The sequence below is a fragment of the Calliphora vicina genome, chromosome 5 (assembly GCF_958450345.1).
Source record: "Calliphora vicina chromosome 5, idCalVici1.1, whole genome shotgun sequence".
Taxonomy (NCBI): Eukaryota; Metazoa; Arthropoda; class Insecta; order Diptera; family Calliphoridae; genus Calliphora; species Calliphora vicina.
In genome coordinates, this window is record NC_088784.1 from 101,266,459 (window position 1) to 101,283,126 (window position 16,668).

General features: G+C 29.2%; 1 protein-coding gene across 1 annotated transcript; it reads right to left on the reverse strand.

The window, feature by feature from the left end:
• Positions 1–6,752: 6,752 nt before the first annotated feature.
• On the reverse strand, positions 6,753–14,903 carry LOC135960904 (uncharacterized). The gene is made up of 4 exons (XM_065512305.1): positions 14,592–14,903; positions 8,566–8,654; positions 7,407–7,563; positions 6,753–7,099 (listed from the first exon to the last, which is right to left on the reverse strand). The coding sequence occupies exons 1-4, from the start codon at positions 14,758–14,760 to the stop codon at positions 6,933–6,935; spliced, it is 582 nt and encodes a 193-aa protein (XP_065368377.1). The 5' UTR covers positions 14,761–14,903; the 3' UTR covers positions 6,753–6,932.
• Between the last annotated feature and the right edge of the window lie 1,765 nt (positions 14,904–16,668).

Consider the following 16,668-nt stretch of genomic DNA (forward strand, 5'->3'; position numbering starts at 1 on the left):
ATTTTTTTTTGTCTTTTAAATTTTTTTTTTTTGAAAAAAAAAAATTCGGGTTAAAATTTTTTTTTTCCGATTTTGACCCATTGTAGGTCCAACTTACTATGGTCTTATATACGTTGCAAATGTCTTTGAAATATCTATCATTAGATATCCACATTGTCTATATTAATGCCTTAGTAATCCAGATATACAGTGGTGGACATGTAATTAAAACATACATATGATCTCTCATTTTTTCGGTTTTTATATTTATCTCTTGATATTTTAACGGGACTTTTCCACTGGAAAGATAAATTTGATCTCTTTTACACTTGATTCCTTCTTTATTTTCCTTTTCTATTCAGTTTTCTTACAAAAGAAGTAATTATTTAGTGAAAGTGTTGAAAGATGGGGATCAGATGGAAAACGCTATGTATGGCGTCCAGTTAACCAACAACACAATCCCAGATATACCATCAAAACAATTAAGCATGGTGGCGGCAACATTATGGTGTGGGGTGCATTTTCATGGCATGGTATTGGACCAATTTTGAGGATCAGTTCAAGAATGGATCAACATGTTTACAAAAACATTATAGAAAATACAATGATACCATATGCGGACGAAAATTTACCATTAATGTGGCACTTCATGCACGACAATGACCCTAAGCACACTTCACGGCTTGTGAAGAGCTGCTTAGAGGAACAAAACATAAATGTTTTAAAATGGCCAGCACAATCCCCTGATCTCAATCCAATTGAGAACTTGTGGAGTGAAGTTGAAAAGAGGATGGAAGGCAAAAATCCCAAAAATGCTGATGAATTGTGGCAAAACATCGAAATGTGTTGGAAGGCTATTCCTCAATCTCTCTGCAGGCACTTAGTTGAGAGTTTGCCAAACAGATGTGTAAATGTTATTAAAAACAAAGGTTACCCTACGAAATATTGATGGTAAGTACAAAAAAATCAAAAAAATATTCTAGTTAAAATAAAATAGAAAATGTTTTAATTATATGGCCAACCCAATAAATCAATTTTTTAATATTTTTTCTTTACAGAATTTTTAATTATCTATTTAATAAGTATACTGGAAACTGTTTAAGTTTTAGATTTAGGAACTGAAAAATAAATTTTGTTAGCTTTTTTAATTTTGAAAATAAAATGAATAATGTACTATCATTACGAATGTTTTAATTATATGGCCACCACTGTAGGTCAAAAATAGGTCAAAAATCGAGGTTTTCTTGGTTTTTTCCTCATATCTCAGCCATTTGTGGACCGATTTTGCTGATTTTAAATAGCAAAATTCTCGAAAGCATGTCTGACAGAATTATTGAAGATTTGGATCCCGAAGATATCTGGGGTCTTCAGAAAATTGATTTCAACAGACAGACGGACATGGCTTAATCGACTCCGCTATCTATAAGGATCCATAATATATGTATATACTTTATAGGGTCGGAAATGAAAAATGTAGAAATTACAAACGGAATGACAAACTTATATATACCCTTCTCACGAAGGTGAAGGGTATAATCAGTGGTACGTAAAAAGAGGCATTTAATTTGTGTGCTCTTTTGGGTAAAAAATAAAATATCCACAACAACATCAAGAAACTGAATGAATTGTGTGTATTTTTACGCTCTTTTGTTCACATTCGGGTTGTTTGACGAAAATCATCGTAACCTCAACAATATGAACGCCTACCATGGGGTATAATAAATGCTATAACCGAACTTGTTTTAATCTAAAAACATTAATAAGAGACACTTTTACGAACTAATTAAAATTAAAATGGCACCCATTCTTTTTTTCCTTGATTAGTTATTCAATATTTTCGTTTTGGTACATCAGTGTCCCCGTGGTCGTCAAAGGGTTAATCACCTTCTGATAGAATATCAGCCCAATTATGAATAAAAATTCCCCGGGAGTTTTTTCCCTTTTCTCATTTTTCCTATTCAAATTCAGAGGGAAAAACTCCCGGGAACAAACTCCCGCGGAATTTTTTATTCAATTTATAGGGTATTGACATCGAAAACAACAATTTCATGCAAAAATCATTAAATAAAGAACTAATTGGGAATCGTTCCATCAAATATGTAGATATTGGTTCCGAAGTAATAATTTCGAAAAGAACTGATATTTTTTAGAAAGAAATCATATTCTATTTCACCGTGTAACTTGCCCATTAAGCTCTTTCAAGACCCTAATTCTATGTCTATAGGAATATTTAAATTTGAGTTTGCTTTTGAAAAAAAGTACAATCATATCTACTTTTCCATTCCTGCATCATATGTATTAATAAAATTGTTCTGTATATTTCATGGAATCGCTTTTTCGTTGGTATTTAACAAATTGCATGATGTCATGTCGCAGCGACTGAATGTTGAAACAAAAGCAAACATTTTTTATGTTCATTTAATAAAATACGACGCAGTAAAGGATTTCCTCATGTTTCTTAAATGAACGATAAAATGAGTGATATTGATAAAAGCGCTTAGTATGTAAACACATAATGTGGTTTTATTAATAACATAAGTACATACATATGTACGTACCTAGACTTAATATTTAAATATTTTCAAAAAAAGCTTAATGCTTGTTTTCCCTACATAAAAATTGCAATATTTTAGGTCTGATTAGGTCTAACGTCTAATAGTAATCGGCGGATTGTAACTAAATTCTTTTTTTAAATGCGAGTTTAGAATTCTTTGGTACCATGCAAAAATGGACAAAATTATTTGGCGATCTTTTTATATAGAATTGGTATCTTCAATTCCAAAAAAAATCTTTAAATGATCAATATAAACTTGTTTTCAAGTTACAGTAGGGTCTAGATATACATATAAAAAACATTAATAAAAAATTAAAAAAAATACGTTTTCATGTCTTTCTGAAACTAAATTTTTAAAAAGATCTGTATTTACTACATTTCAAGTTAAATAAAAAAAATATTTCTAAAAATTCCATTCCGTAAAAATTTAAAAAAAGTATTTCGGCGGGTGCTGGCGGCTACAATTTTTTTTACAAAGACATTCCCCAAAAGTTTCTTTAAATGATGTATTATATAGTCATTGGACAGGCTTCGAGGGTCTTTTTTTTGGCAAGCTATATAACATTCTTAAAAAAAAAAATATCAGTATATTTGAGAACCAAGTTTAAAGGACTATAACAGGAAAATGGAGAGGCCCATAAATATAAGATATATATTTAATAAAAGCCTATATCAATGTTTATCTATGTTTTGAAGTATGAATTTCTATATGGTAAAACCATTGAGATATATCTGAGATAGTAAAGCAGTAAAATATTAAAAAAAAATTAACGAAAATATTGTTACGTTTTAACCTTTTCAAAACGCTGGTTTATTTCCTTTAAATAAACCGTATACTTTTGATTGCAAATAAAAGCCGTTTAGTAGTTTAAAAATTGTAACAACTCTTTATTTATTCAAAGTGTACAACAACCACAGAATTAAATAGCCACTCAATGTTTTTTTTTTATACACGTTTATAAATTGTCAGAAATACAGACACAATTTATAATGTACACGAATTTACTTGAAAAACACAACACACTTTAAGGCACTAAGTTGATGTTCATTCGAAAAGCGTCTCTGATAAACCCACTAACTACTGCAACCTCTGCCACTATTTATAACACTGCCATCTGCACTCTAGATTGCTCTTTAACTGTCAAAGTTCGAATATTCTAGATCATATGCCATCTGTGGTGTACTTTCTACAATGTTCCTTAACTGAATATTCGAATTCAAACAGCGTTGTCAACTTACGATCAATGGTCAACTGAAAGCTTTTATTTTATAATGCCCACAGATATGTTACAGTTTGCTATTACAGCAATGTTATTTGAAAGCATTATGCTACTTTTAAATCAGCCCTTAAAATCGTTATATTTGAATTCAAGTACAATTTCGTAACAATATGATTCAAAATTTGTTGAACTTCTGGCGCTTCTGTCGAGAAAACGAAATGTCCAATTGAAAAATCCATTTGTATTGGAGGAGAGCAGATTGTCAGCTTCCGAAAAAACTTAGTTTTTCCAAATTCTAAAGATACCGATTTTCATAATTTTGTCCACCTAGATTTCGATTTGGAACCACAGTGCCATGGAGCGAAATAAATCGACCCGTTATAATAAATCGAGCGTTACCTAAAACATTGTTTGTTATCACTACTCCGAGATTGTTCTAATAAAGTGGCTGAACATTTAAATTCAAATCAAAATTAAGTGGCTTTAAAAACTTTTCGTGTGATAAATTGCACCACCTTTTTGGTTGGTGGGATAGAAAAGTGGCACGATGTCGCATGACTGGTGATTGTAGACGATTTTTCATGTTTTGCTTTTATGAAAAGTTGCAAGGCACATCACAGATCTGAAATTTCACCAGATCATAATAGATAGGACCCTTTTGCTCCCATCAAATACAGAGCTCCCAATGATTTTGCAAGCTCTTGTTGAGTTTTACAAGAATATGCATGGTGTAATGCCTCCAATTCTTGGTATTTGGCTAGCCTGGGCGATCTTTGCCTTCCGAGTTAAAATCACCACTTCTGAACCGCACAAATCATCTCTCACACGTTGAAACCGATGAAACACCTTTACCATAAGCTGCGGTGAGCAATCGGAGTGCTTCAGCGGCACAATTAAAGAAATAAAGCAAAACTTCCCGCATATGACGCCTTGTTGGTACAAAATTCGACATTTTCAAAGTAAGAGAGAATAAACAAGTAAGAGAGCTATATTCGGCAGTGCCGAATCTTTTATACCTTTCACCAAATTATACTTTAAAATAAAAATTTTAAATAATTAATTTTTTTTCAAAATAATTTTTTTCCAAATTTATTTTTTTTAATTTGTTTAAAATTTTTTTTTTAATTTATTAGTTAAAAAAATTTATGAAAAATAAATTTTTTTGGTGAAAAAAAAAATTCGGGTTAAAAAATATTTTTCCCGATTTTGATCAATTGTAGCTCCAACTTACTATAACCTTATATACATCGTTGCAATAGACCTTGAAATATCTATCATTATATATCCATATTGTCTATATCAAAGATAAACATCGAGGTTGTCCTGGTTTTTTCTTTATATCTCAGCCATTTGTGGACCGATTTTCTCGATTTTAAATAGCAACCTAACTGGATCTATATCGTATATATTAGAGTGAAAATCTGTTGTATGGAAACAAATTTTTGTTAAAATTTTGAAGAGTGCCGGGTGGAATATTGTGACGCTAGGCCTAAAAGTTAAGTGCTGAAAATTTGAGCCAAATCGGACAACGATTTCTGGACGCGCATCGAGGTCAAAGTTCACATATATGCAAAATTTTACTATTTATATGGAATAAATAGGTGAAACTCGTTAACTTTCTGCATTGTTTTCTAGAAATATGTAGATTTATTTATATTAATGAATATTACATTAAAAAAAAAATTTTGGAAATTGACCCAGTATCTCCTTTGGGTCAAAATGACCCAAAAACTGTCGGGAAAAATTTTTCAGTTTTTGTAAAAATTTTGCTACTAAATAAATACTTTTGCAATTGAATGCAAAATAATCGAAATGTGTACGTAATTATCGTTGAAATGAGGTATAATTTACAAAATTTGGTTAAAAAATAGTAAAGTTATTACAAATTCGCCAGACCATTAACGTGTCTCAAGCCACTTGAACAAGAAATTTAGGAAAAAAATTAAAATATTTCGAGCAAAATTAAAATAAAAGCTAATTTTTATTTAAAATATATCCGTATTTACTTGTGTATGAGTTTTTGTCTTCGTAGGATACCGTTAACATATTCGCAGGTATAACCAAAAAAAATATTTTTTTTAACGGCAGCTTCGAATCTCCATTTTCAAATTTTTAAAATTTTTGTTAAACAAATTTCAGAATTTTTCTATCATCACATTGGGATTTATTGAGATCATAATAGGGAATAAAAATATGAAAAAATTATGTCAATACCTCTTACAGTTTTTCCGTACCTGCGATTTAAATTTTGCGATTTTCAAGAAAAACTATTTTTTTGTCCATATTTTGGCGAATGAAGCCAATTTTTTTAATGTTATACATTTTAAGTAAAATCTATTCATAATATTATAGCCCTGGTAATTTTAAATATAGTCTGAAAGTTTTACTAAAATCGGAAAACGTTAACCCTTAAATCGTGAAGGTCAAAGGTGAAATTTTTCAATATTTGGAATTTCTAATGAAAATATAGCAAAATGTTATATATTTTGGGCCGATTTTAATGAAACTTGAGGAAAATATAACATAAAGTCCAGAATTTAAAATAACAGCGTTCAAAATCCCCCATGTAAAATATAAATACGATAATAAATTGTTTGTTGTTTATGAAATTTTGAGTTGAATTCATTTGACTAGTCGGAATTACAAACATGACGGAAAATGTATAGCGTGACAAATCATATTAAATAAAGGTTTTAAAACAAAAACTATTGCAAACATTTAAATAATACAATTCTCTTTTGTTGAAACCACATCTCGTCCAGATTAATGTTTTTCATATTTTCAAATAAATAATCATTGATTATGGTGCAATAACGATCTCTATTACTCGTAACGCCATGGCTGCAGCTCCGGCTGTTACACCAGCATGTATTACAGTTCGTTTGATAGTTAGTCCTTACTTTCTTTCGGGCTTAAAACAGTGTTACAAATGTTTAAGATTACTTTACTTTTTTCACTTCAAAATGTCTTAATTAATCCATATTTATAAAAACAAAACCTTTGACTTTATAATTCATTATATTTCATTAGATATTTTATTTCGATTATTTGAAAACACATACATACAGAAAACATTAAATATTTTTCTTCTTTTTTTAGAAAAATAAATTTTTTTTTTAAATATTTGGGTATATTTTGAATATATACAAAAATTTTATTATTGAAATGCAACAATTTTTTTAAGATTTTTGTGGTATAGAGGTGTAATAATCGTACTGTGGTGGGTCATAAGCCGGAGCGGTTTCATATTGAACCCCTCCAATAATCTGTCCAGGCTTTTCCTCATTCTTGCGACGAATATCTCTCCACAAAGTATAAATGGGCCATAAAATTAGAGCTTCAATGCCTATAAAGAAATAACAGATTTAAATATTTTAATCATATTTTAAAACCAAAGGTTTTCAAACATAAAATTTTTGGATTTTTTCAAACTGTTAATTTAGTATTCAATAATCAAGCCAGTGCAATTGAAAAGAACATAAGAATAAGTTGTTATTTGTATTTTCTGAAGCTGTTATCCGATGGATAATCCAAAATCAAAATAAATAAAAGAAAATTTAACAAAAAGACCTCGAGGTTGATTATTGAATATTGAATTTAGTTTTTCGTTTTTCGTTTTGGTTTGTTTTTTAAAAAAAAGATGTTTCTCTTACCAACTCCCAAGACACCGGATACGAATGAAACGAGTACTGTCGAAAATGCATGGCCCTTTACAAAACCTAATATTACGATTAATATTACTCGTCCACAGTCACAGACAAAGCCAATACCACTAAGAACCAGCCAAGGCACCATCAACTTGTGACGTCTCTATAAAAATGTTTTAAAAACGTTAAAACTTACTTACATATCATTTTGTGTTAAGCTGGCCACACACGGATGATTTGTGAGTCCGATTTGTTCGTGTTCGACGTCTTGTTACTTGTTAGTAGGGCTGTACACGAACAAAATCACAAGTAATTGAAAATTTTCAATCACAAATCAGGCGAACAAATCATTCCGTGTGTGGCCAGCTTTAGCGGCAAGAGAAAGTCATAACTCAAAAGACACGATTACGGGTAAAATGGCGTTTTGATATTTTAAGTTGTACTGTAATCATTTCAAAAGTTTTACAAGTTTTTTAATTATGTTATGGTCACTGCAATTATTTATATGATTACGGTAGCCATAATATGGTAAATTTAAGATTCACATTGTTATCGTAAGCATATATATAATTGTAGTAAATAAATATATATTTATGACAATCATGTTCATGATGAATAAGCCAAGAACAATATAATTTGGCAAATATTTCATCATAAAAATGGATGTCACAATCATACATATGATTGCTACAATCATCTGAATCATAACTTTAATGTATTATGGTTACCGCATGTATTATGGTATTATGGTTACAGTAAAACACCACTGAAAGTTGGAAATCGGAGGACAATATGATTTTTGTATATAATAAAACAAAATCTCCACTCTTAAATATATAGTCACCTGAAATGCAATAGGGCGTAACAACCAAAAAAATCAAAATTTAGTTTTTAATGGATATTGGTACAGCGCATCAAAATAACGTATTTATTAAAGAAAGAAAATCATATTTGCAATCTCAACACTTTTAATTTTATTTAGTGTTTTGTCTCTTCTGTAAATTTTTAAAAAGTGATGTTAGGCCCTTTTGCATTTTAGATGACGATATGTTTCTTAAAACCGTAAAAACATTAGTTTTATTCAATTTTAAAGTAAAACAATGGATTTTCTAAATATTGAGTTATGACCTTCGTGTTGCAAATGAGCGATATCAATATTATTTACCTGTACAATGCCCATTATAAGGACACCACTTATAACGACCATAACTAAACATGCGGCCAATACGGTGCTCATTAAGACAGTGCCTAGTTCTATTAAATAATTCATCAAAGAAAATTTTAAATACAAATATAATTACATTAATATAAATATCTTTATTTTGTTTAAACTAGTGGGAATTTGTTTAACATTTGTTTTAAAGGGAAATAATATAAAATAATTCAAATACAATTATTCCGCAAAATTTTCAATCCCGGGAAATTGTGCGAGAATTTCCGGGAATTATTTTCCTTAGCTTTATGTGATGTTTTTTTTTGAACTTGACTTTCTCTAAAAGATGCTTAAAGCTCAAAAACAAATACAGAAGATTCATACAACAAAAAAGATTTAACCCAAATAAACCAATAACAAGTTCATTATTCAAAATATTACAAAAACTCGAGAATGTTCAGGGCTGTCACAGAATTCTATTCCTATCGAAAGTGGAATTATTTTAGTATTTTTCCTTTTTCACAAAGAGTAAAATGAAAATTTTTGGAATAAAACAAAAGTTTTAATTAACATATTTACTTTATTTTTGATTTAATAAGCAAAACATCGCCAATTCAAAACTAAAAAAAATAAAATATTTATTTTTGCGAATTAACAGAATTAATTGGAATCTAACGAGGGTAATTAACTAGAAATTGAAGCCATTCCGATACAAATGTCAAATGGTGACAAAATTAGAAATAGAGTCAGTTTATCTCTTTATATTAAATACATTTAAAACCAAAGATATTTTTTAGGTTTTTAACGAAGTCAACATTCTTAAATTTTAATAATTTGTTCTAGACGGGAAATGGAAAAGTGCGGGAAAAGAAAAACTCTAAATACAAGGCTTCAAGACAGATTTGAAATTTGTTCTACATGGGCCAGACTTAGAAAATATATAATATTAAAGGTAAAAATTCAGCTTCAAAGACTATTTCCATATACCGTGAGTTAAAATACTATGGAAACTTTTGTTGAAAACTATATTCTGTAATTTCAGTTCTCAAAAACATGAAATTTTGACAAATAAAAATAATGTACAGTAAATTTCAGCGTTTTTAAGCATTAACCGTTTCAGGGTCAAAAATAATTTAGGTCGAGCTAATAGTATTAAAAAGAAATATTTATAATTTGAATACGCTGAATCCGGGAAAAATAAAAATTTTTGTATTTATGGCTCTGGTTGTCTATGTCTGTCTTTTATTTAAAACAAAAAATTAAAACTAACTGTATTTTATTATACAGTAAAAGCGCATAGAAACAGAGTATGTTGTAATGTCGAATATATTCGACAAAACCACTGAAAGGGTTAAAGATGTGATCATACTTCTTCTTAGCATTGGCAAAACAATGGAAACTTTTAAATTTCTACAGTACAGAAGAATAAAACTAAAAGAATATGTAACAAATAAGAGAGCTATATTCAGATGTACCGAATCTTATATACCCTTCACCTAATTATACTTTGAAATAAAATTTTTAAATATTTTTAGGTAAAAAAAATTAAAAAAAAAAAAATTTTATTTTTTTAGTGAAACAAATTTTATAACAAAAAAATTGTTTAAATTTAATTTCCAAAATTTTTTGGATTTTTTTGTTTGAAATTTTTTAGTGAAAAAATTTTATGGAAAAAATTTTTTTAAAAAAATTCGGGTTAACAAATATTTGTCCCGATTTTGACCCATAGTAGGTCCGACTTAGGTAAACAAAATAATTTTTTTTTTCATTTCCAAAATTTTTTTGGAATTTTTTTGTTTGTTTCATATCTTTTAATGACTTAGTTATCCAGATATAGATACAAAAATAGGTTAAAAATCGAGGTTGTCCGGGTTTTTTCCTTATATCTAAGCCATTTTTGGGCCGATTTTAAAAAGCGAACCTGGGCTATAGCGGATATATTGATGTATGAATCATGTATGTAAGCTCTTTGGGAGCTACGGTAAGTTGATTTCAACATACAGATAGACGGTCATGTCTATATCGACTCCATTATCTATAACGATCCAGAATATATTTGGGTGACAGATGAAAATTATAAACTTATATATACCCTTGCTACTCATGATGAAGAGTAGAAAAATATGTTCCTAGTTTAGAGATTCCAGCACGGCACCTCCAGGTTAGAGGTAATTGCATAGAGAATTATACATAGAGACGAGACACTACGATTTGTCAAACAAAAATACAACAAAAAATATGTTTGATACAACAACAAAATATATTGACTAGCATGTATTTTGTTGTTGCGAGAGATAGGTTTTTGACAACAGACTTAGGTTTTTGACAATTACGTATCGTCTCTATGTTACCCTATGGGTAATTGTTTAATAACCTATGGAAAATTAAATTTCCCATGGCTATAGAGGAGGTGTAGTTTAGTTTTTAATGGCTTCAAAGTACAGTTTCTCGCAGGTTTGGTAATGCCGCAGTCGGCAATGCAGTAACAGAAAATATTATACAAAGCGACAAGATTCAGCTAATTTCCAGTATGTTGTTGATTTTGAAAGAGATATACATACATTTTATATATCAAAATATAGGAAATCGTATACAATTTTTAAGATTTAAAACTTTAATATAAAATTTTTCCAAAAATGAAGAAAACTAAAATTATTAGGCCTTTAAAAAGCAATAAAGTTTTCGTTTATGATTTTGTTTACTGAAATTTTACAATTATATAGAAACTTTTGATCAAAATTCAAAAGTGAATTATTATTGAGAATCTCACAATTCCCCAAAAATTTTTCAATAATCCAAAAAATGGATTTGCAAAGATTTTTGGCTCTATAAAACGAAAAATTCCCTTTGCTAAATAACCAGCAAAATCTTTGTAATGACTTGAAATTACTGCACAACTTACTTTTCAATGATTACTTCATACTGTCTGCATTACATAGAAGTAGTTTGATAATGGCTGACATATAATCTTTGAATGATTACATTTTTCGAATGGATTTAAAATGTTGTTTCTTCATTCAATTCAATTTCATTTCTAATCTCTTTCGATATACAATTTGTAATAGTTTCTTTATTTAAGTACCTATTTGTAAGCGAACGTTCTTAACTATTGGTAAAAACATATTGGAACAGACTCTAATTTTTTTAAAGCTGAAAATTTGACCTAAAGTTAAAATTTGCATAAAAATACAAGTAAGAAAGTTGGGTCGGTCAAAAAAAGATTACTCAGAAATAATTTAACAAATATATCTGATATATTGAAACTACTTCCTTGCATCTTATTTTCATATTTTTGGAAGTAAATTTCAACAATATTATGCATTTTGTTTAATATACATACATTGCATAGTAATGAGTTAAAATGCTAATATTATTTATTCTTCACTACTTATACATTGGCATAATAACTCATTATTTTAACAGGGTGATGTCATTGGAGACAAATACTTACCACGTTCGCTTACTATTAGGGACTTAAATAATTCATTATCACGTTCGCTTACAAATAGGGACTTAGATAAGTAAATTGTTTATATCGTATAACATTAAAAAATTAAATTGAGTGAAAAAAAACATTGTTTAATCAATTTGAATTAACAAATGGCTTAATTAATAATGTAATTATGAATTTGGTAAAATAAGTAATATATGTATATCAGATTATATGTAATGCAAACGTTATGAAGAAGTCATTGAAAAGTAAGTTGTCCAGTAAATGGATGAACCCAATTGATTTATTTTAAAATCGGTTCATGATTTCGCCTAGCCTCCACACAAATTCTCCTCGGAATTGCAGTTTTGTGTACTCAGGAATCATGTGGACCAAATTCAAATTTGACCCTAGTCCTCATATACAGTTCACTTTAACGTTCACAATTAACTTAAAAGCATTATTATCGTGATAAAATTCGACATGAACGAGTTTTATATGAATCTTAACAATTTTACTAAATTTTATGAAGATCGGTTCATAATTGAACCTAGCCCCCATTATTCAGAAAATCAGACATATTTTGAGCAAAAAAAAAATTGTTTATTTTCAATAATTTTTTTAAATTTGTTAGTGAAAATTATTTTATAATTTTTTTTTTTCAATTTCGTGAGAAGAGTATATATAACCGACCCTATAAAATATATATATTCTGTATCCTTATAGATAGCGGATTCGATTAAGCCGGCGCTACGAACTAAGTCCCCAATGAACAAAGTCCCCAAACCGCAAATGAATTAAAGCCCCAAAATTTTATATAGAAAAAAACAACAACGAAATTTAGGTACTTTGTTAATTTTTTGGGCATTTATTTCATTACTAAAATTAGGGATTTAATTCATAATGAAATTACTCTGGGGTGTATCAAAAATTGGCTTCGCTCAGGAAAGTTGTTTTGCATTGACGGCCTTTGGCCGGACGCAAAGGTTTCCTCCTCAGGGGTGTATTAAAAAATGGCTTCGCTCAGAAAAGTTATTTTGCATTGCCGGCCTTCGGCCGTGCGCAAAGGTGTTCTCCTCTGGGGTGTATCAAAAATTGGGTTTGCTCAGAAAAGGCCTTCGGCCGGGCGCAAACGTTTTCTCCTCTGGCGTATATCAAAAAGTTTTTAGTATTCGAAGACGGTTTTTTTCATTTTGGTTGGGGGTTTAGTTCCTTTGGTTGGGGATTTATTTCATTTAGAACTTTTGGGTTTTAATTCATAATTAAGCCCACAATTTTGGAGTTTTAATTCATTTGTGGTTTGGGGACTTTGTTCGTAGCTCCGATTAAGCCATCTGCGTCTGTCTGTCTGCCTCTGTCTGTTGAAATCAACTTTCCGATACCCCCAAATAATTTACATACACGATTCATACAACAATATCTCCGGAATTCTTCCGTCTCGGTTGCTATTTAAAATCGAGAAAATCGGTCTACAAGTGGCTGAGATATAAAAACCAGGACAACCTCGATTTGTGTCCTATAACTGGATTTCTATGTCATTAATATCTAATGATAGATATTTCAAAGACCTTTGCAACGACTTATATAAGACCATAGTAAGTTGGACCTACAATGGTTCAAAATCAGAAAAAATATTTTTTTTTAACCCGAATTTTTTTTTCACCAAAAGTTTTTTTTTTGGTAAATGGGAAATTTAAAAAAAAAATGTAAATTAAAAAAAAAAACTATTTTTAAAATTACAAACGGAATGACAAACTTATATAAACCCTTGCAACTCATGGTGAAGTTCATCACTTTCCAGACTTTAACAGCGTCTCAAAACTACAAATCTCAACTTAAAGCCTTGAATATTCACAATATAATGCTGAATTTTGTTGTCTATCAAGCTGGATACTTATTTTTTTTTTTTAAATTTCTTTAAATCCATTTTTTTGCCAGGTTTTCTGGTTAAATGCTTCTTAGTGCACTCGTTACTATATGTATATTTTTAAATTCATTTTAAGAATTATTAATGATCTCACTATGTATGTATGTAAATTCAAACATTTTGAAACGTTAACAAATAAAAACGTACATAAGTAGTACGAAAAATATTGGAAATATTTTTGAAATTTTTTTTTCAATTGTTTTGCGTTGCATGTTACAAAATGAGCTAACTCAAAAAACGCGATGCATGTTTGCTCAATTATAGGGCTGAATAAGTTTTAAAAAAAATGTCAACTTAAAAATCTCATTTATCAATAACAATAACAAGTACATATGTATGTATGTTAAAATTATAATTAAATATTTCTAATCATTTTAAAGATGATCTTATCAATAAGTCTTGCTTTAATTTAGAGCTTAAAGCTACTAAATAATATACATAGTTTTAATGAACAAATCACAATTTAGCTTATCTGCATACATAAGTATGTAGTTATAGAAATGAAAATGCACTTTGATCTTAAGCTGGTTTTACGAAATTTCTTTCAAACAGAAATTGGAAATTTTTCAGAAACAAAGAAAATTTCCCCAAATTTCCCAATAAACAAAATGTGTTCTTTTTTTTCCTTCCCACTAGTGACATAATTTTTAAATATTCTATATATTTCAAGGCACTAATTACCATCCAATTTCTCTTTTTGCTCGGGAGTAGTATTAGAACGTTCCATATCATCGAAGTGTGTTTGTAAAGTTTGGAGCATTGCGATCATTATAACGGCAACGCATATATACAGCAAAATATTTAGGATGCCAATAATGACACCAAGTGTGGAACGACTCCAGCATTTCATTTTGTTATTATTATTTTATTTTTATTTTTTATGTATACAGTTATCTATATAGTATAGATATTTTCTTTGTGGCAAAAAATTGGCCAAATTTTTAACAACCAGACACTTTTAGTAAACCAACACGACGCCGTCCAACAACTAAACTTTTGAATAACAAAATTAACTGAATAAAGCTTCGTTAGCAAAACATAAAATAATTGAGAGTTTGTATCAGGGATGGCCAAATGACATTCTGAAATTGTACCAACCAACCATTATTGTACCAAAAAAACTATTTTTTATATTTGTTAATATATTTTTGAAAAAAACAACATCTTTCCCCTTTTGTTGATGTCTGAGGATAAAAACTTTGGTCTTAAATGTACTTCTACTTTCAGTTTTGTAGGAATTTTCAGACCAGCATTGAACATTTATTCCTAAAGGAAGATGATTTTCGAATAAATTAAAGTAATTTTTTTTTAAATTTTCTTCCACTTAAAGTTTATTATAAACTAGTTGACCGGCTTCGCCCGTTATTTATTTACTAATGTTAGTTCTTTAAGATTCTCCAACCCACGTACACCTGCCTGTTCTTATTTATTTGCAAATAAAATATCTAAATTTGTACTGCATACTTTAGGGAGTATTTTTTATTACAGTAGTTTATTACCGAGTTTTACCCGGAATTTTAGATTTTTTTTCTTTACAAACCATCTCCTGAAAATATTCGAATTGAATAAAAAAAAAATCAGCCAAATCGCACGTTCTCACGTGATGCCATTACATACATGGACCATTTAATTTTTATATATATAGATTTAATGTTGGACATTTTTTCTGCTTTAAATTGTACCAAACAAAAGTACAATTGTACCAACTTTTCCATCTCTTGTTTAAATAAACAACTACAAATAATGATAAGAACTTTAAAGCTCAAAAGAGTACCAGCAGAAGAGCATAATTGAGCTAAATATTAGAGTAAACAAAAAAAAACCGGCAAAATCAAAAATCCGGTTTCCAGTTTAACCGAAAAAGAGTATTTTAATAAAAGCAGGTGCGGTTTTTGTCATTCAAAAGAAACCGTATAACCGGTTTTATATTAAATTTGTATGCAGTATGAAGAAAGTCTACTTAAATTTACTTTTATATACATTTTGGTTAAAGAAAAAACAATTACATGTGCAAATGCCCGTTTGATAAGTAAAACCAAGTAGGAGAGCTATATTCGGCTGGGCCGAATCTTATATACTCTTCACCAAATTTTACTTTTAAATAAAAATTTTAAACGTTACTGACTCATTGACTGACTGACTGATTCATCAACGCATAGAATCATGAAATTTTAACTGTGGATTCCTCCCTCCCCAAAACGATCCGATAAGAAGGGATTTTTGGAAATTCGAACGTTTAGGGTTTAAAAACGGGTAAATTCGGTAACCTTATATCTTCAAAACTAATAAAGATACAAAAAAACTTAAAATTGCATGTTACTCCACTTAAAAAATAAGCTGACAGGTGTTTCGTACTTTTTCGAAATTCGAACCTTTTAGGGGAGAAAACGGGTAAAAACTGTATTATTTTGGTACTTTTTTGGCACCCTATGTATCTTTTAAACCAATAAACATAGAAAGAAATTTTAAATCGTATTCTTTACTTATCAAAAAATAAAAAATATAAGTTTGGTACTTTTTGGAAATTCGAAACCTTAAGGTATAAAAATTGTGTTTATTTTTGATACTTTTTCATAAAATATGTTTTTCTATAATTTGACATAGACATACGAATATTTAATATTGAATAAAATTTTACCACCGCAATGGGGATAGAAAAGGTACCAAAAAGGGGATAAAATCGGGAAAATACATTTTATTTGAAATTATTAAGCCAATTTTTATAATTTTTTTTTAACATTGGTTCCTGGATTCATAT

Coding starts and splice junctions, on each gene's coding strand:
- LOC135960904 (XM_065512305.1), bottom strand. CDS start 14,760: ATGAAATGCTGGAGTCGTTCCACACTTGGTGTCATTATTGGCATCCTA. Junction 8,655..14,591: donor GCAAAAAGAGAAATTGGATG/GTAATTAGTGCC, acceptor ATTATTTAATAG/AACTAGGCACTGTCTTAATG. Junction 7,100..7,406: donor ATCCGGTGTCTTGGGAGTTG/GTAAGAGAAACA, acceptor ATTTCTTTATAG/GCATTGAAGCTCTAATTTTA.